Source organism: Myotis daubentonii, chromosome 9, assembly GCF_963259705.1.
Source record: "Myotis daubentonii chromosome 9, mMyoDau2.1, whole genome shotgun sequence".
Taxonomy (NCBI): Eukaryota; Metazoa; Chordata; class Mammalia; order Chiroptera; family Vespertilionidae; genus Myotis; species Myotis daubentonii.
The window spans coordinates 84,902,691-84,929,507 of record NC_081848.1 but is presented as its reverse complement, the minus strand read 5'-3'; the positions used below and the strand labels follow the sequence as shown (position 1 = coordinate 84,929,507).

The 26,817-nt window shown below is 68.1% G+C and overlaps 1 protein-coding gene across 1 annotated transcript; it reads left to right on the top strand.

Moving 5' to 3' along the window:
- The first annotated feature begins 204 nt into the window (after positions 1-204).
- On the top strand, positions 205-26,817 carry MUC2 (mucin 2, oligomeric mucus/gel-forming). The gene is made up of 53 exons (XM_059710921.1): positions 205-314; positions 863-1,133; positions 1,815-1,929; positions 2,224-2,314; positions 2,469-2,578; positions 2,730-2,940; positions 3,157-3,282; positions 3,747-3,864; positions 3,972-4,110; positions 4,204-4,314; positions 4,407-4,476; positions 4,743-4,880; positions 4,968-5,132; positions 5,528-5,622; positions 5,979-6,105; positions 6,436-6,691; positions 6,796-6,848; positions 6,962-7,062; positions 7,347-7,498; positions 7,769-7,907; positions 8,192-8,302; positions 8,370-8,549; positions 8,648-8,887; positions 9,353-9,509; positions 9,592-9,723; positions 10,224-10,371; positions 10,619-10,662; positions 10,992-11,177; positions 11,605-11,631; positions 12,725-14,315; positions 14,532-17,421; positions 17,893-17,937; positions 18,043-18,064; positions 18,098-18,277; positions 18,798-19,010; positions 19,228-19,514; positions 19,832-20,006; positions 20,376-20,623; positions 20,800-20,983; positions 21,221-21,443; positions 21,935-22,113; positions 22,466-22,535; positions 22,662-22,783; positions 22,884-22,915; positions 24,311-24,488; positions 24,713-24,817; positions 24,972-25,012; positions 25,113-25,235; positions 25,319-25,417; positions 25,594-25,722; positions 25,929-25,968; positions 26,222-26,348; positions 26,419-26,817. The coding sequence occupies exons 1-53, from the start codon at positions 239-241 to the stop codon at positions 26,651-26,653; spliced, it is 11,427 nt and encodes a 3,808-aa protein (XP_059566904.1). The 5' UTR covers positions 205-238; the 3' UTR covers positions 26,654-26,817.

Below are 26,817 nucleotides of genomic sequence, written 5' to 3'. Positions count from 1 at the left end.
AATTGGGAGGAGAGGAGATTTACCCAGGGAGACAAATACATAAAAAGATAAATCTCAGATAACTGAGTCAACATTCCCCACGCGGCCACGGAGCCCCCACAGCTGTCTGCGCCATCACTGGGCCAACGCCCACCCACCCTCGCCCCTCCCCTGCCCGCCCCGCCCTCTGAGGGCCCTGCTGGGCATATAAGGCCGGGACCCCAGCCCAGGTCGCTCTCCCGCACCGCCTGCCGCCACCATGGGGCAGCCACTCGCCTGCCTGCTGGCCCTGTGCCTGTTCTTGGCCTCGGCCAAGGGCTCGGAGCTGCGGAGAGGTGAGGGGTGGCGGGGTGCCCCGGGCCAGGAAGCGGGTGGCGGGGGAGGCATCGCCTGGGAGTGGAAGGTGGTCTCCCTCTGCCCAGACTTGGGGGGCCGGCCTGTGGGCGCCTGCAGCCCTGCCCGTTGGCACTGGGTGGAGGGAAGGAAGGAGGGACAGAAGGACAGGAAGTTGGGGTTCCCACTACCCCTCCGAAGCTGACCCCTGGCCAGGGTGTGTTGGGGGCTGGACCAGGTGGTAACAGCCAAGCGTGTCTGTGAGCCTGGGGGCGGCCAGGAGGGGCCCGGCTGGAGGGCCTCAGGCCCAGGAATCGGGGCCCTTGGAGGGGCCAGGCCAGGTGGTTGGCCCCCTGCGAGGGGTCACTGTGGCCTAGAAACCCGGGAGCTAGGACGGGACAGCTCTGTCCAGCAGGCGGGCGGCGGGCCCTGCAGCGCCCCTCCTGCGGGGAGGGGGCCCTCCCCGGGCCCTGTGCTGAGGCTCCGGGGTCGGGGAGGGCTGCCGCCGGGCGGGGCCCTGGCCCGCTCACCCCTGCCCGCTGCTCCCCAGAGGGCAGAGCCCGGAACCACGGCCACAACGTCTGCAGCACCTGGGGCGACTTCCACTACAAGACCTTCGACGGCGACGTGTTCCGCTTCCCCGGCCTCTGCGACTACAACCTGGCCTCCGACTGCCGCGACGCCTACAAGGAGTTCGCCGTGCACGTGCAGCGCAGCCCCGGCCGCGCCGGCGGCCACCCGCGGCTCGAGTACATCCTGCTGACCATCCGGGACGACACCATCTACCTCACCCGCCAGCTGGTCGTGGTGAACGGGGCCATGTGAGTGGCGGGCGGCCCTCCCTGTCCTAGACGTGGGGCCCCTGTGAGCCCCGCGGTCGCCCATCCTCAGAAGGAGACTGTGGGGTTGGGGTTCAGGTCACCGATTCACTCAGCAAACACAGGGGAGCCCACCAGGCGCCCCCTGGTCCGCGGACAGGGGACGGGGCTCAGGGCTTCATTTATGCGGTGTCTCGGGGCCCTCTGCCTGGCCCACCGGCTCGGGGTGGCGGACGGCCCGGGCATCCTGGCAGGGGCGGGGCGCAGTCTGGAGAGGAGGCCTGTGCCCTGGGACCCCAGGCGAGCGTTACAGAGGCCGGGAGGGCCGGGGGAGCCCCTGGAATAATGGGCTCTAAGCACATGCCTGCCCGCGGGGTCCCCGCCTGCCGGGCTGCAGCCCAGGTGGCCAGGCCGGGCCGAGTGGGTGGGTGCGGGGCCCCCGGAGGCCCAGCGTTTGGGGGGAGCTCAGTGCCTGTTTGGGGTGGGCAGGAGAGGCCCCCACCTGGGCAGAGCCCGCCCTCCTTCCTCCTGGGGCACCTGGGGGCCTGCCCAGGACAGGAGAGGGAGGCTCCCCGCGGAGCCCGCCTGGCCAGGCGGACAGGGGCCTGGGCCACACAGGGCGGCCCCTCTGGGTGGGACGGGAGGAGAGGCGGTGGCTGAGCGACCCCCCCCCGCCCCCCGCAGGGTCAGCACCCCGCACTACCGCTCGGGGCTGCTCATCGAGCGGAGCGACGCCTACACCAAGGTCTTCTCCCGCGCCGGCCTCACCCTCATGTGGAACCGGGAGGATGCGCTCATGGTGGGTGCAGGCTGGGCACAGTCCGTGCTGATGGAGGAGCCCAGCGGGTTAGCGGTGGGGGGCAGGCCGCAGCACCCACCCAGCGGGGACCCTCAGTGATGCCAGGGCCCTCCCCCGCCCCCTTCCCCCTCCCCTCCCCCCCCCCCCCGCCCGCTCCCCCCGACCCAGCCCTTCTGTGGAGCCGACGCCCAAATGAGGTCGGGAGGTGGCCTGGCTGTGGGGGGCTCCCTGGCTGCCGGCTGCCCTGCCTGTGGTCCCGCTGCCTATGGCCACTCACCCGCCTCCTCCCTGCAGCTGGAGCTGGACAGCAGGTTCCGGAACCACACGTGCGGCCTCTGCGGCGACTACAACGGCCTACAGACCTACTCGGAGTTCCTGTCCGATGGTGCGTGCTCCCGGGCCTGGCGGGCGGGTGTGCGCGCATGTCTGTGTGCGCGTGCACGTGTGTGTGCATGTGTGCGTGCATGTCTCGGTGTGTGCGTGTGCGTGTGCATGTGCGTGCAGGCTCCCAGCGCCTTGACGGGCTGTGCCACCCGCAGGCGTGCCCTTCAGTGCCGTGGAGTTTGGAAACATGCAGAAGATCAACAAGCCGGGGGCGGAGTGCAACGACCCCGAGGAGGTGTCGGCCCCCAAGTCCTGCTCTGAGCACGTGAGTCACTGGGACCAGCCCAGGACCCCCCAGGGCAGTGCTGCGCCTCCCCCCCAGCGCCCCTCCCCCAGCGCCCCTCCCCTGTCCCATAGCTGGGAAGGGAGGTGGGAGCAGCCGGCCCACCGCCCACACTCAGCCTGCCTGCCCGCAGCGCGCCGAGTGCCAGAGGCTGCTGACGGCCGAGGCCTTCGAGGGCTGCCTGGACCTGGTGCCGCTGGAGCCGTACGTGCAGGCCTGCGCCCAGGACCGCTGCCAGTGCCCATCCGGCGCCTCTTGCGTGTGCAGCACCCTCGCCGAGTTCTCCCGCCAGTGCTCGCACGCCGGTGGGCGGCCCGGGAACTGGAGGACAGCCTCGCTCTGCCGTAAGCGCCGCCCGCCCGGGTCGGGTCGGGTCGGGAGGACAGGGCCCGGGCGCAGGGGTGGTGGCCGGGAGGGGTCCTGGTGGGGAGCCTTGCCTGTGGACCGGGAGGTGGCCTGGGCCTGGGGGGCCCGGAGCCCAGGGCCCTGGGCGTGCAGCTGCCTGCCCGGCCGCCCTCCCCTCGGGCGCAGCCGCTCAGGGGCCTGCGCTGCCCTTCCAGCCAAGACCTGCCCCCGAAACATGGTTTACCTGGAGAGCGGCTCGCCCTGCATGGACACCTGCTCCCACCTGGAGGTCAGCCACCTGTGCGAGGAGCACCGCATGGACGGCTGCTTCTGCCCCGAAGGTGCGTGTGCGGCGGGCGCAGCGGGCACAGTGGTGGGGGCCCTGCCCAGGTTCCCGGGGATGATGGCCTCACTGCCTTGGGCTTGGGTGCCCAGCTGCATGGAGGGGACAGGGGGGACATGGAGGGGACAGGGGGCACGGAGGGGACACAGGGGCACAGAGGGGAGAGGGGGCCATGGAGGGGCAGGGGTGAAGTCAGGAGACAGGTCCGGGTAGAAGGGACAGAGCGCTGAGGGCCCCTCCCCTGCGTACCCTGTGGTGGCTGCTAGGAGTCTGGCGGGGAGGGCACCGTCCTGGTGACCACTCGGTGGACAGACCGCCTGGAGGGTCCTGGGGGGCCCTGGGGGGGTCCCGGGGGGCCCTGGCCAGCGGTGTGGGGACCAGCAGTACCTGCCGGGGGAGGCCTGGCTGGCGGCCGCCGGGGATCTCAGCTGAGTGTGACGGGCCCGCTATCCGCTGTCCCAGGCACGGTGTACGACGACCTCAGGGACGGTGGCTGCGTCCCCGTGAGCCAGTGCCACTGCAAGCTGCACGGGCAGCTGTACGCTCCCGGCCAGCAGGTCAGCCACGACTGCGAGCACTGGTGAGTGCGGGGCCGGGCGGGGGCTGGCGGGCAGTGGTGAGTGTGGGACTGGGCCGGGGCTGGTGGGCCGGGGTGCGCCGAGCCTGACCTGTCCCGCTGCCTGATAGCGTCTGCAACGCCGGCCGCTGGGTGTGCAAAGACCTGCCATGCCCCGGGAGCTGCGCCCTGGAGGGCGGCTCCCACATCACCACCTTCGACGGGAAGAAGTACACCTTCCACGGTGACTGCTACTACGTGCTGACCAAGGTGGGCAGCCGCCCCGGCGCCTGTGGGTGGGTCTGAGCCGAGCCCAGCCCAGCCGGGCCCAGCCCGGCCTCACCGCACCCCTGTCCTCCGCAGGGCGACCACCCCGACTCCTACACCCTCCTGGGTGAGCTGGCCCCCTGCGGCGCCACCGACAAGGAGACCTGCCTGAAGACAGTGGTGCTGCTGGCAGACAAGCAGAAGAACGTAGGTGCCGCTCCCTCCGACCCCCATCCCCACCCCCCCACCCCCTTCCCCGAGGCCCTCCCCAGCCCCGCTGGCCCTCGCTCTGCCCCCAGGAGGTGGTCTTCAAGTCCGATGGCAGCGTGCTGCTCAACGAGCTGCGGGTGAACCTGCCCCACGTGACAGGTGAGCCCAGTGCCCAGCCCTGGCGGGGAAGTGGGGGTGTGGGGGGCAGTGGGTGTGGGGGGCAGTGGGGAGTGGGGAGCAGTGTGCTGTGGGGGTGGAGGGGTGTGAGGGGCAGTGGGTGTGGGGGGCAGTGGGGAGTGGGGAGCAGTGTGCTGTGGGGGTGGAGGGGTGTGGGGGGCAGTGGGAGTGGGGAGCGGTGCGCTGTGGGGGCGGAGGGGTGGGGAGGACCGGCCGGCAGCCCTCACGCGCTCACCCCTGCCCGGCAGCGAGCTTCTCCGTCTTTCAACCTTCCTCCCACCACCTGGTGGTGAGCACCGCCTTCGGCCTCAGGCTGCAGATCCAGCTGGTGCCCCTCATGCAGCTGTTCCTGACGCTGGACCAGGCCGCTCAGGGCCGCGTGCAGGGTGAGTTCCCCCTCAGGTCTGCCCCGCCCTGCCCCTGCCCCCCGCCCCCCGCCCCCCATCCCTGCCCCAACCCTGTCCTGTCCTCAGGCCTCTGTGGGAACTTCAACGGCCAGGAGGGTGACGACTTCCAGACGGCGGGCGGGCTGGTGGAGGCCACGGGCGCCGGCTTCGCCAACACCTGGAAGGCCCAGTCGAGCTGCCAAGACAAACAGGACTGGCTGGACGACCCTTGTTCCCTCAACATCGAGAGCGGTGAGCGCCCCCTGCCCCCCACAGCCGCGGCCCCTGGCGGACACTGTGTGTGGGAGGGACAGGGCCTGCCCTGCTGGCTTATGGTGGCCCACGGTGGCAGCCCACCAAGCGACAGGGCAGAGGGGCCGGGCCGCTAATTGCTGGGCGGTGGCCTTCGTCCAGGGCTGGCCTGGGCCGGGACAGTACGCCTCCCCCGTCCGTGACACCCCACCATCCTGGGGAGGCTGAGAGGGGGCGGTGGGCACCCTGCCTTGTTCTGGGCTGACCTGACCTGGAGGGAGGGGACGGGGCCTGGTCCACGAGGGGACAGCGTCCACCCCAGCTTGGGTGACGGGTCGGCCGGACTCAGGGGACCCGCCGCGGGGCCACGCCCACTGAGCCCCGCCCCTCTCTAGCCAACTACGCGGAGCACTGGTGCTCGATGCTCAGGAAGAAGGAGACCCCCTTCGGCCGCTGCCACTCGGCCGTGGACCCCGAAGAGTACTACAAGGTGGGTGGGGCCCGCACGTGCGCCCGCCCCCCGCCTGGCCAGGCCTGCTCGGTGCACCTGCCGGCGCTCGAGGCTGCTGCGGGAAGTTGCTGAGTGTGTGTGTACACGTGTGTGATGCGTGTGTGTGTGTGTGTGGGCAGGCATGTGTGCACACAGGTGGCGCACGTGTCAGTGTGTGCACGTACGGTGTCTGTGTGAATGTGGGCGTACATATTCGCACACGTGCACTGCACATGCAGGTATGCACATGTGTGTAGCACGTGTGAGTCCGTGTACACGTGTGTGAGTGCCCCTGGGTGTGGGGAGTGCCGGCACGGGCGTGCCAGGTCCCAGCCCCTTCCCTCCTCACCGCCCAGAGGTGCAAATACGACACGTGCAACTGCCAGGACAACGAGGACTGCATGTGCGCCGCGCTGTCCTCCTATGCCCGCGCCTGCGCCGCCAAGGGCGTCATGCTGTGGGGCTGGCGGGAGCTCGTCTGCAGTGAGTGCCGGCCCCTGCGGGCGTCCTGGGGCTCGGGGTCCTGGAGTTCCGTGGGGGTCGGGCCTGGTCCCCAGGGCAGCGCCTCCTCTGCAGGCGGCGGGTCGGAGCTGTGGCTGCAGCCCCTTTGCCCAGCGGGAGGTGTGAGGGGCGGGTGTGCCTGTGCGGCTGGGCTGTCCCAGGGCTGTCCTGGCACCTCAGCTGGGCAGGTGTCCGCCTGAGGTGGGCCCGGGACAGCCAGCGGGGGAGCGGGGTGCGGGGCGCTGGGAGCCGGGTGCTGGGCGCTGGGAGCGGGGCGCTCCTCCACCCCTCACGCGGCCCCTCGCTCTGCAGACAGCGACGTGGGCTCCTGCCCCAAGACGCAGATCTTCCTGTACAACCTGACCACCTGCCAGCAGACCTGCCGCTCGCTCTCCGAGGCCGACAGCCACTGCATCAAGGGCTTTGCGCCCGTGGACGGCTGCGGCTGCCCCGACCACACCTTCCTGGACGAGAAGGGCCGCTGCGTGCCGCAGGCCAAGTGCTCCTGCTACCACCGCGGCAGCTACGTGGAGGCGGGCGACGTGGTCCTGAGGCAGGAGGAGCGCTGGTGGGTGTCCCGGGCCGGGGAGGGGCGGGGTGGGCAGGGACGCCCCGGGGGCCCCACATCCCCGCCCGCACGGGCAGCTCGCTCAGCCCCGCCTCTGCCCGCAGCGTCTGCCGGAACGGGAGGCTGCACTGCACCCAGGTCAAGCTGCTCGGCCAGAGTAAGTGGGCGCTGCCCCCGCGCGGCCTCCGCCCCTGCCCCTGCGCGGCCCCCTCGCCTGCCCCCCCCGCCCTCCCCCTGCAGCTGAACTAAGGCGGCCCCTCTGTCCCACAGGATGCGCGGCTCCAAAGATTCACGTTGACTGTAACAACCTGACGGCGCTGGCCATCCGGAACCCCCGCCCCGTCAGCTGCCAGACACTGGCTGCCGGCCAGGTGCGTGCAGGGCAGGGCCCTGGGCCTTGGGAGGGAGGGGCAGCAGGCTCGATGCCAGCCCGAGGCTCTGCCTGCCAGGCCCGTGGACACAGGGGTCTCGTTGGCCCTCCCTGTCCCCGTGGGCCCCTGCCCAGCGCCCCGCCCCTCATCGGGCTCCCTGCCCAGTGGTGGGCCCCGGAGGGAGGTCAGGGGCGGAGTGGGGACGCGAGGGTGCCCGCAGTGTCGGATGCGCAGCCAAGGACGGGGCTGGCCTGGCTCTGAGCCCCCTGTCTGGCTGCCCCCAGTACCAGACCGAGTGCATCAGCGGCTGCGTGTGCCCCGAGGGGCTGATGGACGACGGCCGTGGGGGCTGCGTCAGGGAGGAGGAGTGCCCCTGTGTGCACAACCAGGACCTGTACAACCCGGGCAAGAAGATCACCGTGGACTGCAACACCTGGTGAGCCGCCGGGCCTGGCTGACGGCCCCTTGCGCCCGCGGGAAGTGTGCCCTGGGGAGCAGGCCGGGCTCGCAGGCCTGCGGCCTCCCCAGGGGCCGGCCCAGGTGTGCAGGGCTCCGTGCACCCCCCCCCCCCCACTGGCTGGCAGGGTCCTGGCCCCAGTGAGGGTGCCGGGCGGCACTTGCCGTTGGTGGTTGGTGAGGGCCTGTCGGTGTGGTGCCCGGGAGCTGCCCGCACAGCCCCTCCAGGCCCCTGTCCCGCTCTCCTCAGCACCTGCCAGAGAGGGCGCTGGGCCTGCAGCCAGAAGGTGTGCCACGGCACCTGCACCATCTACGGGAACGGCCACTACATCACCTTTGACGGGAGGTTCTACGACTTCGACGGGCACTGCTCCTACGTTGCCGTGCAGGTGCGGCCGGGGGCGCCCCCGGAACCCCCTGCTCCCTGTCCCCCCTGTGCTGGCGCTGCCGATGGCCTGGGGGGCTGTGTCCGCGGCAAAGGGCCCTTCCTCCGCCCTCTCATCCTGTGACCCTCCCTGGGGCAACGGGGGTGTGGGGTTCACGGGAACGAGGGGCCCTGGTGGGACACGGCTGTCCCTCTCCACGGAGGAGGGGCCGAGGCCGGGCGGGGGTGGGTGCCCAGGGCACCGGTGCCCAGCGGCTGGCTCACGCCCTCTGCCCTCCGTGGCTCCAGGACTACTGCGGCCAGAGCTCCGGGCAGGGCTCCTTCAGCATCATCACCGAGAACGTGCCCTGCGGCACCACGGGCGTCACCTGCTCCAAGGCCATCAAGATCTTCATAGGGGTGAGTGCTGCCCGCCCGGCGGGCCTGGGAGAGCCGGGGCCCGCCTGACCCCTCTCCCCCCGCACAGAGGACGGAGCTGAAGCTGGAGGACAAGCACCGCTCGGTGATCCACCGGGACGAGGGCCAGCACGTGGCCTACACCACGCGAGAGGTGGGCCAGTACCTGGTGGTGGAGACCAGCACCGGCATCATCGTCATCTGGGACAAGAAGACCACCATCTTCATCAAGCTGGCGCCCTCCTACAAGGTGCGCCCCTCCCCGCCCCCCCCTCCCCCCCGTCCTCCTTCCCCCCCACCCCACCCTCTCCCCGGGCACCTCTGGACGCCTCGCGCCTGTGTCCGCAGGGCTCTGTGTGCGGCCTGTGCGGGAACTTCGACCAGCGCTCCAGCAACGACTTCACCACGCGGGACCACATGGTGGTGGACAGCGAGCTGGACTTTGGCAACAGCTGGAAGGAGGCCCCCACCTGCCCCGACGTGACCACCACCCCCGAGCCCTGCAGCCTGAGGCCCCACCGCCACGCCTGGGCCAAGAAGCAGTGTAGCATCATCAAGGGCGAGGTCTTCCACGTCTGCCACAGCAAGGTGGGCGTGGCCGCGAGCGTGTGGGCGTGGCCGCGAGGGCGGTGGGCATGCCCATGAGCCTGGCTGTGGGCGTGCACGCTGGGGGGAGTCCGTGGTGTCCCCAAGAGGCACCTGGCCTGCAGCTTCATCTCCATCCTGTGTCCTTTGAACACGTGACCGAGGTGAAACCTTCCTTCTGAGACCCCGGCTGGACCCCCAGCCTCCTGCACCGTCCAGGGAGGGGCAAGGCCACCTGAGCCCAACACCCCCACGGTGCTCAGTCCGGCAGCGGAGGGGCGGAGGGACCGCGGAGGGACAGCGCGCACTGCAGGGTGCCCACCGCCTCCGACCTCCCCAGAGCCCTGGGAGGCCCGGCCGGGTGGTGCGCCTGGTCCCAGGAGCGGGGCTGGCGTGGGTGGGGGCCCGCGGGGGAAGGCCCGCCCCGCGAGGCCCCGTGGACCCAGGCGCTCGGCCGCTTCCCCCCAGGTGGACCCCAAGCCCTTCTACGAGGCCTGCGTGCACGACAGCTGCTCCTGCGACACGGGCGGCGACTGCGAGTGCTTCTGCTCGGCCGTGGCCTCCTACGCCCAGGAGTGCACCAAGGAGGGCGCCTGCGTGTTCTGGAGGACGCCCGACCTGTGCCGTGAGTGCCCGCCAGGCCCTGCCCCCTGCCTGAGCCCCGGCCCCCTCCCTCCCCCCCAGTCTGACCCGCCCTGCCCCCCCAGCCATCTTCTGCGACTACTACAACCCTCCGGACGAGTGTGAGTGGCACTACGAGCCTTGCGGGAACCGCAGCTTCGAGACCTGCAGGACCATCAACGGCATCCACTCCAACATCTCCGTGTCCTACCTGGAGGGTGAGCCGGGCGCCGGGCTGCCACCGGGGGGGCTGCGGGGCGGGCCGAGGTCCAGGGCGGCGGCTGGTCCCGCTGCAGAATTCCTCCATTGAACCGGGGGCTTGGAGCCTGAGCTAAGGGGAGAGGCAGGAGAGAAACAGGTCACCCCCACCTGTCAGGTCAGGCCCGGGAGTGCCAGGGACCGGCAGCGCCGGATGGGGGCGCATTTCCGAGGAGGGGCTGGGGGGCCTCTGAGTGGAGAACTAGTGGACATGAAGCAGTGAGAATGGCCAGGTCAGGGATCCGGGGTGCCGGACGTGGGCGGGGCCTGGCTGTCCCTGTACCCCTATGGGTGTTCCAGGCTCAGCCCGGATGTGGATCTGGGCCCTGCCTTTCCCATCCTGCCCTTCCCGGAGGAACGGCCCAGCGAGAAGGACCTGCGGGCGGGCGGGCGGGCGGCCGCCGGGTGGGGTCTGAGGGGTGTGGTTCCAGCCCTGTGCCCTGTGCCCGGTGCCCACCAGGCTGCTACCCCCGGTGCCCTGTGGACCGGCCCATCTACGACGAGGATCTGAAGAAGTGCGTCACCAGAGACCAGTGTGGCTGCTACGTGGAGGACACCCACTACCCACCCGGAGCATCCGTGCCCCCCAAGCAGGATTGCCAGGCCTGGTACGTAAGCTCACATCCCAGAGGCCCTGGGGGCGGCCGGCACACACATGGGCCCCGTGCACACCCGTGCACACGCCTGCACGTGGGAGCCAGGGCCCAGGCCGCCCTTCTCGTCCTGGCCTCTCGGGCGGCTTGGCCTGCCTCCCCCCACCCACCCCCTGCCCTCTGTCGGGGCCCCGGGGGCTCTGGGCTGCACTGGGCACGAGACTGCCAAGTGCCCGGACTGCAGCCTGCACTTGCTTTGCAGCGTGTGTACCAACTCCTCGCAAGTTGACTGCTGGCCAGAGGGAGGTGAGCTGCCCGCTGAGGCCGCCCTGAGAGCCCATCCCTGGACACCTGGGCCGGGGAGGGGGATGGGGGGTGTCTCCTCTGGGTCCTTCCCGCCCAGAGCCTCTCTGGTCTGGAGACTCCACCACCCACTGCGCTTCCCCGGGTGGCGAGCCCGTGACCCTCCTGGGATGTGGCTGCTGTTTGGGGGCCCTTAGGGTTCTGGGATGGGGTTCCTGTGGGGTCCTTGGCTCACCACTGGCAGGAGTTGGGGGACGCCTGCCTGTGGCTCTGGGGCCAGGCCACGGGCTCTGGTTCCCTGTGTGCTGACGGCCGCCCCCCTCCGCCCCCAGGGAAGGTTCTCAATTTCACTCAGGACGGCTCCTTCTGCTACTGGGAGGTCTGCAGCCCCAACGGGACCGTGGAGAAGCACTTCAACATCTGTGTGTCCACCACGACCCCCGTCTCCTCCCCGACACCCATCACCACCACCCCCACCCCCCCCACCACCACCACCCCGACCCCGACGCCCAGCACAGGTGAGGCCCAGGGCCACCCCCTCAGCTCGGGGCCCCGCCTCCCCCAGCCCCCGAGCCGGCAGGAACTGGGGCAGGAGCGAGGCCCGCGTGGCCGGGTCTCACCCTCTGCTCCCGGGCGGGAGGTGCCGCACGCCTCTCGGCTCAGGGAATGGGTGTCCCCGGGCCCCAGCCTTGCCCGCGCCTGGACCGCACCCAGCCCGGGCCGCAGCGGAGGCGCCGGGGGCATTTCCTAAATCCAGCCAGAAAGTCCTCCTGTGGGTCAGAGGGAGCAGAGGCTGTCCTTCGAGGCCTGGGCATTGGGCCGGTGGAACCACAGCCTCACCGCCCGCGGGAGGGACAGACAGCCACGGGAGAGGGAAACCCGTGGGGGGAGGCAGCGCCTGGGTCTCCAACCGTGTAGTGACGGGTCTTCTTCCTGCTCCCGCAGTGTCACCGCCCGCCTCCACGACTCCGAGTAAGTGTGTGGGCGCTGTCCCCGTGGGGGCCGGGGTGGGGGGCAGGGAGCGGCCCTGAGCCCCCTGGGCACCTGCTCTGAGGCCACAGATGGTCTGGGGGCCCATGAGAAGCACACGGCCAGCTCGGGGTGACATGTTGGTCAGGACTCGCGACCAAGCCCCTTCCACGTGCTTCCTCCCTGGGTTGGGTGACCCTCCCTTCCTCCTTCCCTCCCTTCTTCCCTCCCTCCCACTCTCTTTCCCCTCCCTCCCCCTCTCTTTCCCCTCCCTCCCCCTCTCTTTCCCCTCCCTCCCGCTCTCTTTCCCCTCCCTCCCCCTCTCTTTCCCCTCCCTCCCCCTCTCTTTCCCCTCCCTCCCCCTCTCTTTCCCCTCCCTCCCCCTCTCTTTCCCCTCCCTCCCCCTCTCTTTCCCCTCCCTCCCCCTCTTTCCCCTCCCTCCCCCTCTCTTTCCCCTCCCTCCCCCTCTCTTTCCCCTCCCTCCCCCTCTCTTTCCCCTCCCTCCCCCCCTCCCTCAATCCCTCCCTCCCTTCCTTCCTTCCTTCCTTCCTTCCTTCCTTCCTTCCTTCCTTCCTTCCTTCCTTCCCCTCTCTTTCCCCTCCCTTCCTCCCTCCCTTTGTTGTTAATCCTCACCTGAGAATCTTTTTCCCATTGCTTTTCCCAAAGAGAGTGGAAGGGAGGGAGGAAGGGAGGGAGGAAGGGGGAGAGGGAGAAACAGAGAGACAGGCACAGCCATCGGTTGTCTCCCACACACGAATCCACAACCCGTGTCCTTCCGTGCGCGGGCCAATGCTCTACCCATTGCACCACCGGCCAGGGCTGTTATTTACATTTTGGCACAAGGAGTGGACCGTAGCCGACGAAGGGGCCCGGGCTGGACTGTGTGGCCAGGGCCTGTCGCCCGGTGTGGCTCTGGGGCCCCCTCGCTGGGCCTCAGTGCTCAGCTGCAGGGGGGGGGGGTGGTGTCCGGACCTCCAGTCTGGGCCTCTCAGGGGCAGGGACCGCCAGCCGGGGGCTCGGAGCCTCCTGGGTCCGGCCACCTCTCTGGAAGGTGCCACCCGGGCACAGAGGACCGAGGCTGGGCCTTGCTCCCCAGAGCTGTGCTGCTTCTGGTCCGACTGGATCAACGAGAACCGCCCGAGCCAGGCCCCCGGCGGCGGCGACAAGGAGACCTTCGGCAGCATCTGCCCGGCGCCGGAGGACATCCAGTGCCGGCCGGCCGCGGCGCCGCACCTCAGCTGGGAGGAGGCGGGCCAGAAGGCGCGGTGCGACCTCTCGGTCGGCTTCCTCTGCAAAAACGAGGACCAGTTTGAAAACGGACCGTTCGATATGTGCTATGACTACGAGATACGCGTCAACTGCTGTCTGCCAATGGATGAGTGTCCTGTGCCCCCACCCTCGACCCCGACACCGACCCCCACCACCACCTCCACCACCTCCACCACCACCCTCATCCCAACCACACCCACCACCACCACCACTGAGACACCAACCCCAACCCCCACCACCACAGTGACCCCGACCCCCACACCCACCACCTCACCCACCACCTCACCAACCACCCCCACACCAGAGCCGACCACCACCACCACCACCCCCACACCAGAGCCGACCACCACCACCACCACCCCCACACCAGAGTCGACCACCGCCCCCACCACCATCATTATCACCTCCACACCAGAGCCGACCACCACCACTGCCACCAGCACCACCTCACCCACCACCTCACCAACCACCCCCACACCAGAGCCGACCACCACCACCACCACCCCCACACCAGAGTCGACCACCGCCCCCACCACCATCATTATCACCTCCACACCAGAGCCGACCACCACCACTGCCACCAGCACCACCTTACCCACCACCTCACCAACCACCCCCACACCAGAGCCGACCACCACCACTGCCACCAGCACCACCTTACCCACCACCTCACCAACCACCCCCACACCAGAGCCGACCACCACCACCACCCCCACCTCACCCACCACCTCACCAACCACCCCCACACCAGAGCCGACCACCACCACCACCACCCCCACCTCACCCACCACCACCACCACCACCTCCACACCAGAGCCGACCACCACCGTGACAACCACTACTACGACATCCACCGCTACACCAACACCCACGACGGTGACCACCAGCACGCCCGGACAGGCATCCACGCCATGTATGAATGAGTGCCGATGGACGGGCTGGCAAGACAGTGGGAAACCGAGCTTCGGGGGATCAGGTGGAGACTTCGAGTCCATTGAGAAGGCCTGTCAGGAAGGCTGGGCAGTCAACATCTCCTGCAGAGCCGTCATGTTTCCGGATCGTCCCATCGGAGCCCTGGGACAGAAGGTGCTGTGTGACCTCAAAGAGGGGCTGGTGTGCAGAAACCAAGACCAGCTAGGGATCCCCGGCGGCATTCCCATGTGCTACAACTATGAGATCAACGTCTACTGCTGTAGGTACTACTGCAATACCACCACCACAGTCACCCCGACACCCACACCCACCACTACCACCACCCATAGCACCACCACCACCACCACGCCAGTGCCCGCCACCACCACACCCACCACCGCCTCAACAGAGACACCGACACCAACCCATACCACCACAGTGCCCCCGAGCACCACCTCAACAGAGATACCAACCACCACCCCCCATAGCACCACCACCACCACCACCCCAGTGCCCCCCACCACCACACCCACCATCAGCTCAACAGAGATAACAACCACCACCCCCCATAGCACCACCACCACCACCACCACCACCCCAGTGCCCCCCACCACCACACCCACCACCATCTCAACAGAGACACCTACCACCACCCCCCATAGCACCACCACCACCACCACAACCACCACCCCAGTGCCCCCCACCACCACCCCCACCATCAGCTCAACAGAGACACCAACCCCAACCCCTACTACCACCACCACTGAGACACCAACCCCAACCCCTACTACCACCACAGTGCCCCCGAGCACCACCTCAACAGAGATACCAACCACCAGCCCCCATAGCACCACCACCACCACCACCCCAGTGCCCCCCACCACCACACCCACCATCAGCTCAACAGAGATACCAACCACCACCCCCCATAGCACCACCACCACTGCCACTCCAGTGCCACCCACCACCACACCCACCATCACCTCAACAGAGATACCAACCACCACTCCCCATAGCACCACCACCACCACCACCACCACCACCCCAGTGCCCCCCACCACCACACCCACCATCACCTCAACAGAGATACCAACCACCACCACCCATAGCACCACCACCACTGCCACTCCAGTGCCACCCACCACCACACCCACCATCACCTCAACAGAGATACCAACCACCACTCCCCATAGCACCACCACCACCACCACTACCACCACCCCAGTGCCCCCCACCACCACACCCACCATCAGCTCAACAGAGATACCAACCACCACCCCCCATAGCACCACCACCACCACCACCACCACCACCCCAGTGCCACCCACCACCACACCCACCATCACCTCAACAGAGATACCAACCACCACTCCCCATAGCACCACCACCACCACCACTACCACCACCCCAGTGCCCCCCACCACCACACCCACCATCAGCTCAACAGAGATACCAACCACCACCCCCCATAGCACCACCACCACCACCACCACCACCACCCCAGTGCCCCCCACCACCACACCCACCATCACCTCAACAGAGATACCAACCACCACCACCCATAGCACCACCACCACCACCACCCCAGTGCCCCCCACCACCACACCCACCATCACCTCAACAGAGATACCAACCACCACCACCCATAGCACCACCACCACCACCACCACCACCACCCCAGTGCCCCCCACCACCACACCCACCATCAGCTCAACAGAGATACCAACCACCACCCCCCATAGCACCACCACCACCACCACTACCACCACCCCAGTGCCCCCCACCACCACACCCACCATCACCTCAACAGAGATACCAACCACCACCCCCCATAGCACCACCACCACCACCACTACCACCACCCCAGTGCCCCCCACCACCACACCCACCATCACCTCAACAGAGATACCAACCACCACCCCCCATAGCACCACCACCACCGCCACTCCAGTGCCACCCACCACCACATCCACCACCGCCTCAACAGAGATACCAACCACCACTCCCCATAGCACCACCACCACCACCACCACCACCACCCCAGTGCCCCCCACCACCACACCCACCATCACCTCAACAGAGATACCAACCACCACCACCCATAGCACCACCACCACCGCCACTCCAGTGCCACCCACCACCACACCCACCATCACCTCAACAGAGATACCAACCACCACCCCCCATAGCACCACCACCACCACCACCACCACCACCCCAGTGCCCCCCACCACCACACCCACCATCACCTCAACAGAGATACCAACCACCACCACCCATAGCACCACCACCACTGCCACTCCAGTGCCACCCACCACCACACCCACCATCACCTCAACAGAGATACCAACCACCACTCCCCATAGCACCACCACCACCACCACTACCACCACCCCAGTGCCCCCCACCACCACACCCACCATCACCTCAACAGAGATACCAACCACCACCACCCATAGCACCACCACCACCACCACCACCACCACCCCAGTGCCCCCCACCACCACACCCACCATCACCTCAACAGAGATACCAACCACCACCACCCATAGCACCACCACCACTGCCACTCCAGTGCCACCCACCACCACACCCACCATCAGCTCAACAGAGATACCAACCACCACCCCCCATAGCACCACCACCACCACCACTACCACCACCCCAGTGCCCCCCACCACCACACCCACCATCACCTCAACAGAGATACCAACCACCACCACCCATAGCACCACCACCACCACCACCCCAGTGCCCCCCACCACCACACCCACCATCACCTCAACAGAGATACCAACCACCACCACCCATAGCACCACCACCACCACCACCACCACCCCAGTGCCACCCACCACCACACCCACCATCAGCTCAACAGAGATACCAACCACCACCCCCCATAGCACCACCACCACCACCACCACCACCCCAGTGCCCCCCACCACCACACCCACCATCACCTCAACAGAGATACCAACCACCACCACCCATAGCACCACCACCACCGCCACTCCAGTGCCACCCACCACCACACCCACCATCACCTCAACAGAGATACCAACCACCACCCCCCATAGCACCACCACCACCACCACTACCACCACCCCAGTGCCCCCCACCACCACACCCACCATCACCTCAACAGAGATACCAACCACCACCCCCCATAGCACCACCACCACCACCACCACCACCACCCCAGTGCCCCCCACCACCACACCCACCATCACCTCAACAGAGATACCAACCACCACCACCCATAGCACCACCACCACCGCCACTCCAGTGCCACCCACCACCACACCCACCATCAGCTCAACAGAGATACCAACCACCACCCCCCATAGCACCACCACCACCACCACAACCACCACCCCAGTGCCCCCCACCACCACACCCACCATCACCTCAACAGAGATACCAACCACCACCACCCATAGCACCACCACCACCGCCACTCCAGTGCCACCCACCACCACACCCACCATCAGCTCAACAGAGATACCAACCACCACCCCCCACAGCACCACCACCACCACCACCACCACCACCCCAGTGCCCCCCACCACCACACCCACCATCACCTCAACAGAGATACCAACCACCACCACCCATAGCACCACCACCACCGCCACTCCAGTGCCACCCACCACCACACCCACCATCAGCTCAACAGAGATACCAACCACCACCCCCCATAGCACCACCACCACCACCACCACCACCACCCCAGTGCCCCCCACCACCACACCCACCATCACCTCAACAGAGATACCAACCACCACCCCCCATAGCACCACCACCACCACCACCACCGCCACTCCAGTGCCACCCACCACCACACCCACCATCAGCTCAACAGAGATACCAACCACCACCCCCCATAGCACCACCACCACCACCACCACCACCACCCCAGTGCCCCCCACCACCACACCCACCATCACCTCAACAGAGATACCAACCACCACCCCCCATAGCACCACCACCACCACCACCACCGCCACTCCAGTGCCACCCACCACCACACCCACCATCAGCTCAACAGAGATACCAACCACCACCCCCCATAGCACCACCACCACCACCACCACCGCCACCCCAGTGCCCCCCACCACCACACCCACCATCACCTCAACAGAGATACCAACCACCACCCCCCATAGCACCACCACCACCACCACCACCACCCTAGTGCCCCCCACCACCACACCCACCATCAGCTCAACAGAGATACCAACCACCACCCCTCATAGCACCACCACCACCACCACCACCACCACCCCAGTGCCCCCCACCACCACACCCACCACCACGCCTAAACCCCCGCCTGAGTCCACCTCCCCCTCTACCACGGAGTCAACCACACCTCTGACTACCTCTCCAACAACCGTGAAGACAACCAGCATTCCTTCACCCCCCACGGAGACGAAGCCTGTGGGCAGCACCCCGGGGAGCACCATTTCAGGTATGGACGCCGGAGCCAGTGTGGCAGCTGGCGGCTCGCTCCGGTCCCTTGTCACCCAGGGAGCTTTGTAGGCCCTCGGACCTAAACCCTGGGCGCCGTGCTCTGTCCAGTGAGGATGGTCACCGGGAGGGTCCAGGCCGGCTCGGCGAGCCTGGTGCCTGCCCAGCCCAGCCGGTGAGCGTTCCGTGGGCCACGGCCATGGGCCTCGCGAGGCCCCACTTGCCCCACAGGATGCCTTTCCGCAGGCACAGGGCCCTCGGCCACCGCTGAGTGGTGGGGGGCGGTGCCATGCTGTCGGGAGGGGTGTGTGGGGCAGGGACAGGGGCTCCACCCCGCGGGCCTCGCGGCTACTCACACTCTGGACCGTGGGCCTTGCTCATCGGCCCCACCTTAGACTGAAAGCCCGACGTGGGCGTGAGCCCTTCTGTGCCAGGCGCCACGCGGTGGTGAGGTGCCAGGCCCCTGCAGCATCGAAGGTGAGTGACGCCACCAGCCTCCCCTGTAACCTCCGTTCTCGCAGGCACGCAGACCACCTCGCCTTCCACACGACCCCCGTCCACCCCCAGCCCCACCCCCACGACTCTTGCAACAACGACCATGGGAACCCCTACTCCGCCCGGACACCCGTCAACCACACCGACCACCACCGCCTCCACCAGTGGGCCCACCTCCTCGTTGACCTCTCCCAACATCACAGTTTGCTGCGTTTTGAATGACACCTACTATGGCCCAGGTACCCAAGCGCTCTCTTCCGATCTCAGGCAGAGCGGCTGCCGGGGCAGTGGTGGGGAGTCAGGTCCGCGGTCTAGCCCGGGAGCTGCTGGGGAAGCCGCAGGCGGCGGGTGGCTGTCCCTGGCCGGCCCCCGCTCGCTGCGGCCACGGCCGGGGTCCGGCGGCCTCTGTGGGGGCCGGCCTCTCGGACGGCGTAGGGACCGCGCTCTCCCCTGCAGGTGAGATGGTGTACAACGGCACCCACGGGGAGACCTGCTACTACGTGAACTGCTCCCTGAACTGCTCCTTTGAGATCTTCAATTGGCCCTGCCCGTCCACGCCCTCCACGCCCTCCACGCCCTCCACACCGTCCACGCCCTCCACGCCCTCCACACCGACCACACCCACCACGCCCTCCACGCCGTCCACGCTGTCCACACCCTCCACACCGTCCACGCCCTCCACGCCGTCCACGCCGACCACCACCAAACCCCCCGGGTGCCCGGACTTTGATCCTCCCAGAAAGGTCAGTGGGCTGTGGGCGGCTTTGGTCCCCTCGGCCCTGGATGCGCCGTCCAGGTCTGAAGCCCCGGGGGCTGCCTTCCTGCCCCCAACGTCCCGAGCCGCCCCCGTAGAGCCAAGCCTTCCGGGCACAGGGTCTGCAGAGCCCCCCCTTCTCGCTGGAACGAGGTGCAGCTGCCTCCAGCCCCGGCAAGGGCTCCTCGGCTGCCCTGGGCCTTGCGAGCACAGCCCCTCCTGAGTGGGCAGTGGGGGCTGGCTGACACCGGCTGGCCCTGGCTGGCCCCGGCCGACCCCGGCTGACCCGCGCCCTCCCGCCCGCAGGAGAACGAGACGTGGTGGCTGTGTAACTGCACCATGGCCGTCTGCAAGCACGACAACACGGTGGAGCTGGTGGAGGTGGAGTGCAAGCCCCCGCCCATGCCCACCTGCTCCAACAACCTCACTCCTGTGCGCGTCATGGACCCCGACGGCTGCTGCTGGCACTGGGAGTGTGACTGTAAGCCCGCCCAGGCCAGGCCTGCCCCTCCCGCCTCTCCCCGCCCCTCCCTCTGTGGGTGGAGGCTGCAGGCCCAGGGTGGGCTGGTGGCTGATGGCCAGGCACATGCCCCGAGGGCTTCTCACACCCCACTTCTCATCCCAGGCAGGGGGCGCACAGGGGGCGGGGCTAGCCCAGCGGAGCTCTGCCTGAACCCAGCCCTCTGGCTCCAGAGCCAGGCCGGTCCTGTGGGAGGAGCCGGGAGAGGCCCTTCTGGGGGCTGGAGGCGGAACCAGACCCTCTGGCTTGGATGCCCGGGTGCTCGGGTGCTCGGGAAGCAGTCTTTTCTGCCCCTGGTTCCCGCCCTGGCTCACCCGGCCCCCTCCGCAGGCTACTGCACGGGCTGGGGGGACCCCCACTACGTCACCTTCGACGGGCTCTACTACAGCTACCAGGGCAACTGCACCTATGTGCTGGTGGAGGAGGTGCGGCCCACGGTGGACAACTTCGGGGTCTACATAGACAACTACCACTGCGACGTCAACGACCAGGTGTCCTGCCCCCGCACGCTGATCGTGCGCCACGAGACGCAGGAGGTGCTGATCAAGACCGTGCAGATGGCGCCCATGAGGGTGCAGGTACGTCCACGGCCGGCACCACCCCCTCGGCGGGAGGCTGGGCGGGAGGGACAGCCCGCCCGGCCCGGCCCTGACGGACGCATCGAGCTCCCGTTTCAGGGGGACGGGGCGGGCCGGGCGGCGGCTGTGGCCACTCGCTCCGGCCCCGGCGCCCTGACCCTGCGTGTGGGCCGCAGGTGCAGGTCAACAAGCAGGCGGTGGCCCTGCCCTACAAGAAGTACGGGCTGCAGGTGTACGAGTCAGGCATCAACTACGTGGTCAGCATCCCCGAGCTGGACGCCCTCATCTCCTACAACGGCCTCTCCTTCGCCATCCGGCTGCCCTACCGCCTGTTCGGCAACAACACCAAGGGCCAGTGCGGTGAGCGTGGCTCTCCCGCTTCTCTGCTCGGGGACCTGTGGGCTCAGGGACTTGGGGACCCCAGGCTGCGGGGGGGGGGGGGGGCGGCCGGCACCCTTCCCGTGCGTTGTCCTGGGTTTGGCGCGTGTGGGACGCTGACAGGAGTCCGGTGCTGCCTGGGCCCCGGGCCCGGCCAGCGGGTCACGGGGCGGCTGCGTGGGGGGCGGAGGGTTCAGCGCGGGTCTCTCGCCGCCGCAGGCACGTGCACCAACAACACGGCGGACGACTGCGTGCTGCCCAGCGGCGAGGTCGTCTCGGACTGCGAGGTGGCCGCCGACCAGTGGGTGGTGAACGACCCGTCCAAGCCGCACTGTCCCCACACCAGCTTCACCACCAGGCGCCCGGCCACCACGCCCCCCGGGGGCAGCACCGGCCCCAACAAGAACTGCTCCTCTCCTCTCTGCGAGCTCATCAAGGACAGGTGCCGGGCCGCCGCCAGCCACAGGGTCTCGAGGGGCAGGCTCCCCTGTGTCTCTCCCCCCCCCCCCCCATCAGCAAGGGGAGGAGGCGGGGCGCTGAGGGTGCCCGTCACAGAGGGGCCCCGGACTCGGGCTCCTGCTTCCTGTGGGCCGAGCTGCCTGGTCAGACGTCCCTCTGCCTTTTCTGAGCCCTAAAGCTACCCTGGGGTAGACCAGCTGACCGGGTCAGGGGTCAGGGTTGATATTGGAGGGAGAAGTGGATTAGACAGAGGGGCCCCTCCCAGAGCTGGGGGGAGGGGGGCTCATCCCCAGGGGTGGGCAGGTGGAGGCAGGGTGGCCTCTGCTGCGGCTGCTGGTCCCCCCTCACCCTGGGGCCACCGTGCTGGTGCCCTTCCCAGAGCCACCCACCCAGGGCCTCTCGGGGGCAGCGCAGGGCAGGGCTGGGTGGAGGGGAGTGTGAGAGGTGGGCCGTGACCCGTGTCCCTCCCCGCAGCCTCTTTGCCCAGTGCCACCCCCTGGCGCCCCCCCAGCACTACTACGAGGCCTGCGTGTTCGACACCTGCAGCGTGCCCAACTCGGGCCTGGAGTGCGCCAGCCTGCAGACCTACGCGGCCCTCTGTGCCCACGAGGGCGTCTGCATCGACTGGAGGAACCACACCCACGGGGCCTGCCGTAAGCGCCCGCCCACCTGCCCGGACTGGGCTCCCACAGGGCTCAGCTGGGTGCTGTGCCAGCCTGAAGCCAGGCTGGGGGCGGCCGGGCACGCATGGAGCGCAGGCCGGGGCTGGGGTGGGGGTGGGGGAGGGCTGGCTGGAGGCTGGGAGGGGGGAGGCTGCCGGCCTTGCTCAGACCACTGGGCACCTGCCGCTCAGCTGGAGACGGCGTGGGGTGCTGAGCCGAGCAGTGCGGGCGGCCCGCCACCCTCAGCGGTGTGGGAGGGAGGGGCTGGGTAGGACGGTCACTTTGGGGGGCACAGGCTTCTCCCTCCTGACCCTGGCCTCTGCCTGCTGCCTCCCTCCTGCAGCGGTGACGTGCCCAGCTCACAGGGAGTACCGGGCCTGCGGTCCCGCGGAGGAGCCCACCTGCAAGTCCAGGTCAGTCTCCGCGGCGGCTCCCCCGGCCGGGCGCGGGCGGCACTGCCAGGCTTGGTGCTCAGCCGCCCGCACACTCCGCTCACGATGCCTTCCTTCCCCCAGCGCCCCGAGTGTGCCCGCCCCCAGTGCCTCACGCCTGCCCACCCCCAGCACCCCGCAGAACAGCACGCTGCTGGTGGAAGGCTGCTTCTGCCCCGAGGGCACCATGAACTACGCCCCCGGCTTTGACGTCTGCGTGGAAGTGTGTGGTACGTCTCCCGCCCTCGGGCCTGCCTCCGGCCTCCGCGAGGCTGAGCCTGTGCTGTGGCCCCCGGACTCTGCTAACGGGATCTGTCTCCTCTCTCCTAGGCTGCGTGGGGCCTGACAACGTGCCCAGAGAGGTAGGCCTGCCCTCGGTGTGGGGTGATACTCTCTCACGGACCCTGAGTTTTTTGGGGTGGGGTGGACATGAGAACCTGGGAGTTCAAAGACTCGGTAACCAGTCAATTAAGTCCTGCAAAGCTTGGCTAGCAGGGCCGTACATCTTCCACCCAGCTGTGCCAACAACCCCTCCTCCCACCCCTCTGTCTGTTTGCCCGTCCCTCCATCCTTCCATCCCTACGTCCTCTGTTTTTCTATACATCATCCTTTTGCTCATTCACCTGTCCATCCATCTATCCATCCATCTATGCACCCATCATGCTTCCAACAATCCCTCCATCCATCATCCATCCATCCAACGTCCATCCAACCAACCACCCACCCACCCATCCATCCATCCACCATCAATCAACCATCCATCCACCCAACCATCCATCCATCCATCCAACCATCCATCCATCCATCCAACCATCCATCCATCCATCCACCATCCACCATCCATCCAACCATCCATCCATCCATCCATCCACCATCCATCCATCCATCCAACCATCCATCCATCCATCCACCATCCACCATCCATCCATCCATCCATCCAACCATCCATCCATCCACCATCCAACCATCCAACCATGTATCCATCCATCCATCCATCCAACCATCCATCCATCCATCCAACCATCCGTCCATCCAACCATCCATCCATCCAACCATCCATCCATCCATCCATCCATCCATCCATCCGTCCATCCACTCAACCATCTATCCATCCATCCAACCAACATCCACCATCATACACCCATCTCCACCATTCAACCATCTATCCATCCATCCATCCATCCATCCACCTACCACCTATCCAGCCAGCCAGCCAGCCAGCCACCCATCAATGTTTTCAACAATCTATCCATCCATCCATCCATCCACCCACCATCCATCTATCCATCCAACCAACCAACCATCCATCATCATCTGTCCAACCATCCATCCATCTGTCCGTCTGTCCGTCCACACATCCCTCCATCCGTCCATCCACACTTCATGGCTCCCAATGCGGTTCCCAATGCCCTGTCTAACCCTGAGCTGCAGTCCCAGCCACTGCCCAGTTGTCTGCCTCCTGCACGCGGTTGACCCCTTAGCTCTCCCTCACACACCCAGTGGCCACGTGTGGTTTGTCTGCCACATGCATGGCCGCGGAGGGAAATGCTGGTGAGCAGGTCCCGGTTGTGTTATTCGTGGCCTGGCCCTGAATGACGGCCGCTGTCCTGGACCAGCACCCTCTGGTGCTGAGGGGGGCGGGGTGTCAGCGGTGCCCAGTGCAGTGCCTCTCCCTGCTGACCCCAGATGCGCCACGGAGCTGCCCGGGGGGGGGGGGGCACAGCTCTCGTCCCCACTCACCGCGGCCCTCTCTGCAGTTTGGGGAGCACTTTGAGTTCGACTGCAAGGACTGCGTCTGCCTGGAGGGCGGGAGTGGCATCGTCTGCCAGCCCAAGAAGTGCAGCCAGGAGCCGCCCGCGCAGTGCAAGGAGGACGGCACGTACCTGGTCACGGAGGTCAACCCCGCGGACACCTGCTGCAACATCACCTTCTGCAGTAAGGCCCGGCCCCGCCCCGTGACCCCCGGGGTCCCCGAGCAAGGCCCCCACCCCCGGGCCCGATTCCACCTCCTCTGTGAGCTGGGAGCCACCGACCCGGGGTGCTGAGGCTGGGGCTGGGGGGGCGGGGGGGCTGGGCGCGGGTGCTGCTGGGGTGAGGCGCTCAGCACCGGGCCCTGCACGGGGGTCACCGTGTCCCGCGTCCCCGCCCTCCGCCCGCAGAGTGCAACACCAGCCTGTGCAAGGAGAAGCCCCCACAGTGCCCGCTGGGCTTCGATGTGAAGAGCGAGATGAAACCCGGGCGCTGCTGCCCCTTCTACTCCTGCGGTGAGAGGCCGGGCGAGGGCCAGGCGGCGGCGGGGGCTGGGCTGTGGGGTGCAGGGGCTCACTTCTGGGGGGTCCCACCCACCCCCAGCCCCAGTGCCCACGCGGCCCCCTGGCCTGTGCCTCTGACCCACGGCCCTGTTCTCTTTCTCCCCAGTGCCCAAGGGCGTCTGTGTTGTTGGGAACGCTGAGTACCAGGTGCGCCAGGGGCCGCCCTGGGGGCGGGGGCGGGGCCGGAGGGTGGGGTCCCAGCCAGGCTCGGGGCTCGCCCGCCTCACGCACCCCTCCCTGCTCCCAGCCCGGCTCCCCAGTGTACTCCTCCAAGTGCGAGACCTGCGTCTGCACCAACGTCACCGACAGCGCCACGCAGCTCAACAACGTGTCCTGCAGCCACGTGCCCTGCCCCAGCACCTGCAACCCCGTGAGTCCCCCGAGAGGAGCTGGGGGGGGGGGGCTGCCCCGCGCCTGCTCCCCAGCGCCGCCCTGAGCCCGCCTGTCTCCTAGGGCTTTGGGCTGGTGACCGTCCCGGGCGAGTGCTGCAAGAAGTGCGAGCAGACGGACTGCATCATCAACAGGCCGGGCGGCCAGAACCTCATCCTGAAGGTGCAGGGGCGGCCCAGCGGGGGCGGGCTGCCGGGAGCCCAGGGCACGCCCACGGCCCCTCCGGCCTGGCGCCAGTCGCACGGCCTGGGGCTCCACCCTTGGCTGGAGGAAGGGCGCCTGCTGGGCGCCCCGTGGGTCTCTCGGGGCGGCCCTCACACACTGCCCTCCGCCCGCAGCCCGGGGACATGAAGAGCGACCCCGAGAACAACTGCACCTTCTTCAGCTGCGTGAAGATCCACAACCAGCTCATCTCGTCCGTCTCCAACATCACCTGCCCCGACTTCGACCCCAGCGCCTGCCTCCCGGTGAGCGGCCGTCCGGGCGGGCTGTGTGCCCTCCGCTGGCAGGGGCGGGGGGGGGGGGTTCCCCATGGTCCTGGAGGGCTGGGCCCTATGCTGGGATGGTGGCCTCTGGCCTGGGCCCCTTCTGTAGCAGCTGCCCCTCTGACCCTGGTGACCGGGGACCTCCCCGTGGGGGGTCTGGGTCCCAGGCTCACTCTCCCTCTCTGCAGGGCTCCATCACGCTCATGCCCAACGGCTGCTGCAAGAAGTGTGAGTACCCTGACCCTGACCCTAACCTTAACCCTGACCCTGACCCTAACCCTGACCCTGACCCTAACCTTAACCCTGACCCTGACCCTGACCCTGACCCTGACCTGCACCGCGAGACGGGCCCCGGGAGCCAATCTCAGGCGGATGATGAGTTTGAGGGCTCCCCCTCGGCGGCCCGGCTGCCAGGGGCTCTGGGCAGTGGCCCCCCGGGAGGCGTGGAGGCCCCCCCAAGCCTGCGCCTCGCTGTCCCCAGGCATCCCTCGCAACGAGACCAAGGTCCCCTGCTCCACCATCTCCGAGACCAAGGAGATCTCGGAAGGCGGCTGCACCAAGAAGATCCTCATGAACTACTGCTCCGGGTCCTGCGGCACCTTCGCCATGTGAGTCTCGGGCTGTGCGGGGTGGGGCGGGCCGAGCCCGGGACGGGGCCTCACGCCGGCGCCCCCGCAGGTACTCGGCCGAGGCGCAGGCGCTGGACCACAAGTGCTCCTGCTGCAAGGAGGAGCGCACCAGCCGGCGGACGGTGGAGCTGCTCTGCCCCGACGGCTCCTCGCGCAGCCACACCTACACCCACATCGAGAGCTGCCTGTGCCAGGACACGCTGTGCGAGCTGCCGCCCCAGCGCAGGGGCCCTGGCCGCGCCCGCCGCTCCGGGGCCCTGGGCCTGTCTCCCAGCCGGGGCTGAGCGGGGTGCCCCCCGACCCCCTCAGCACCGTCTGCACCGCACCCTCCGACCTGCGACCCTCTGATCCCCGCCCCCCATCCCGCCCGACTGCCTTGTCTGTACGGGTATTTATTTCCCAGCCTTTGTCCAATGCTCCGCTTTCTGAAATAAACTTGCTGTAGAGA

What these genes read in the sequence shown, in the direction of transcription:
- MUC2 (XM_059710921.1), top strand. Translation starts at nt 239, where the DNA reads ATGGGGCAGCCACTCGCCTGCCTGCTGGCCCTGTGCCTGTTCTTGGCC. An exon ending in CCACACCCACGGGGCCTGCC is followed by an intron (nt 22,114 to 22,465) that starts GTAAGCGCCCGC and finishes TCCCTCCTGCAG; the next exon opens with CGGTGACGTGCCCAGCTCAC. An exon ending in ACCCCAGCGCCTGCCTCCCG is followed by an intron (nt 25,723 to 25,928) that starts GTGAGCGGCCGT and finishes CCCTCTCTGCAG; the next exon opens with GGCTCCATCACGCTCATGCC.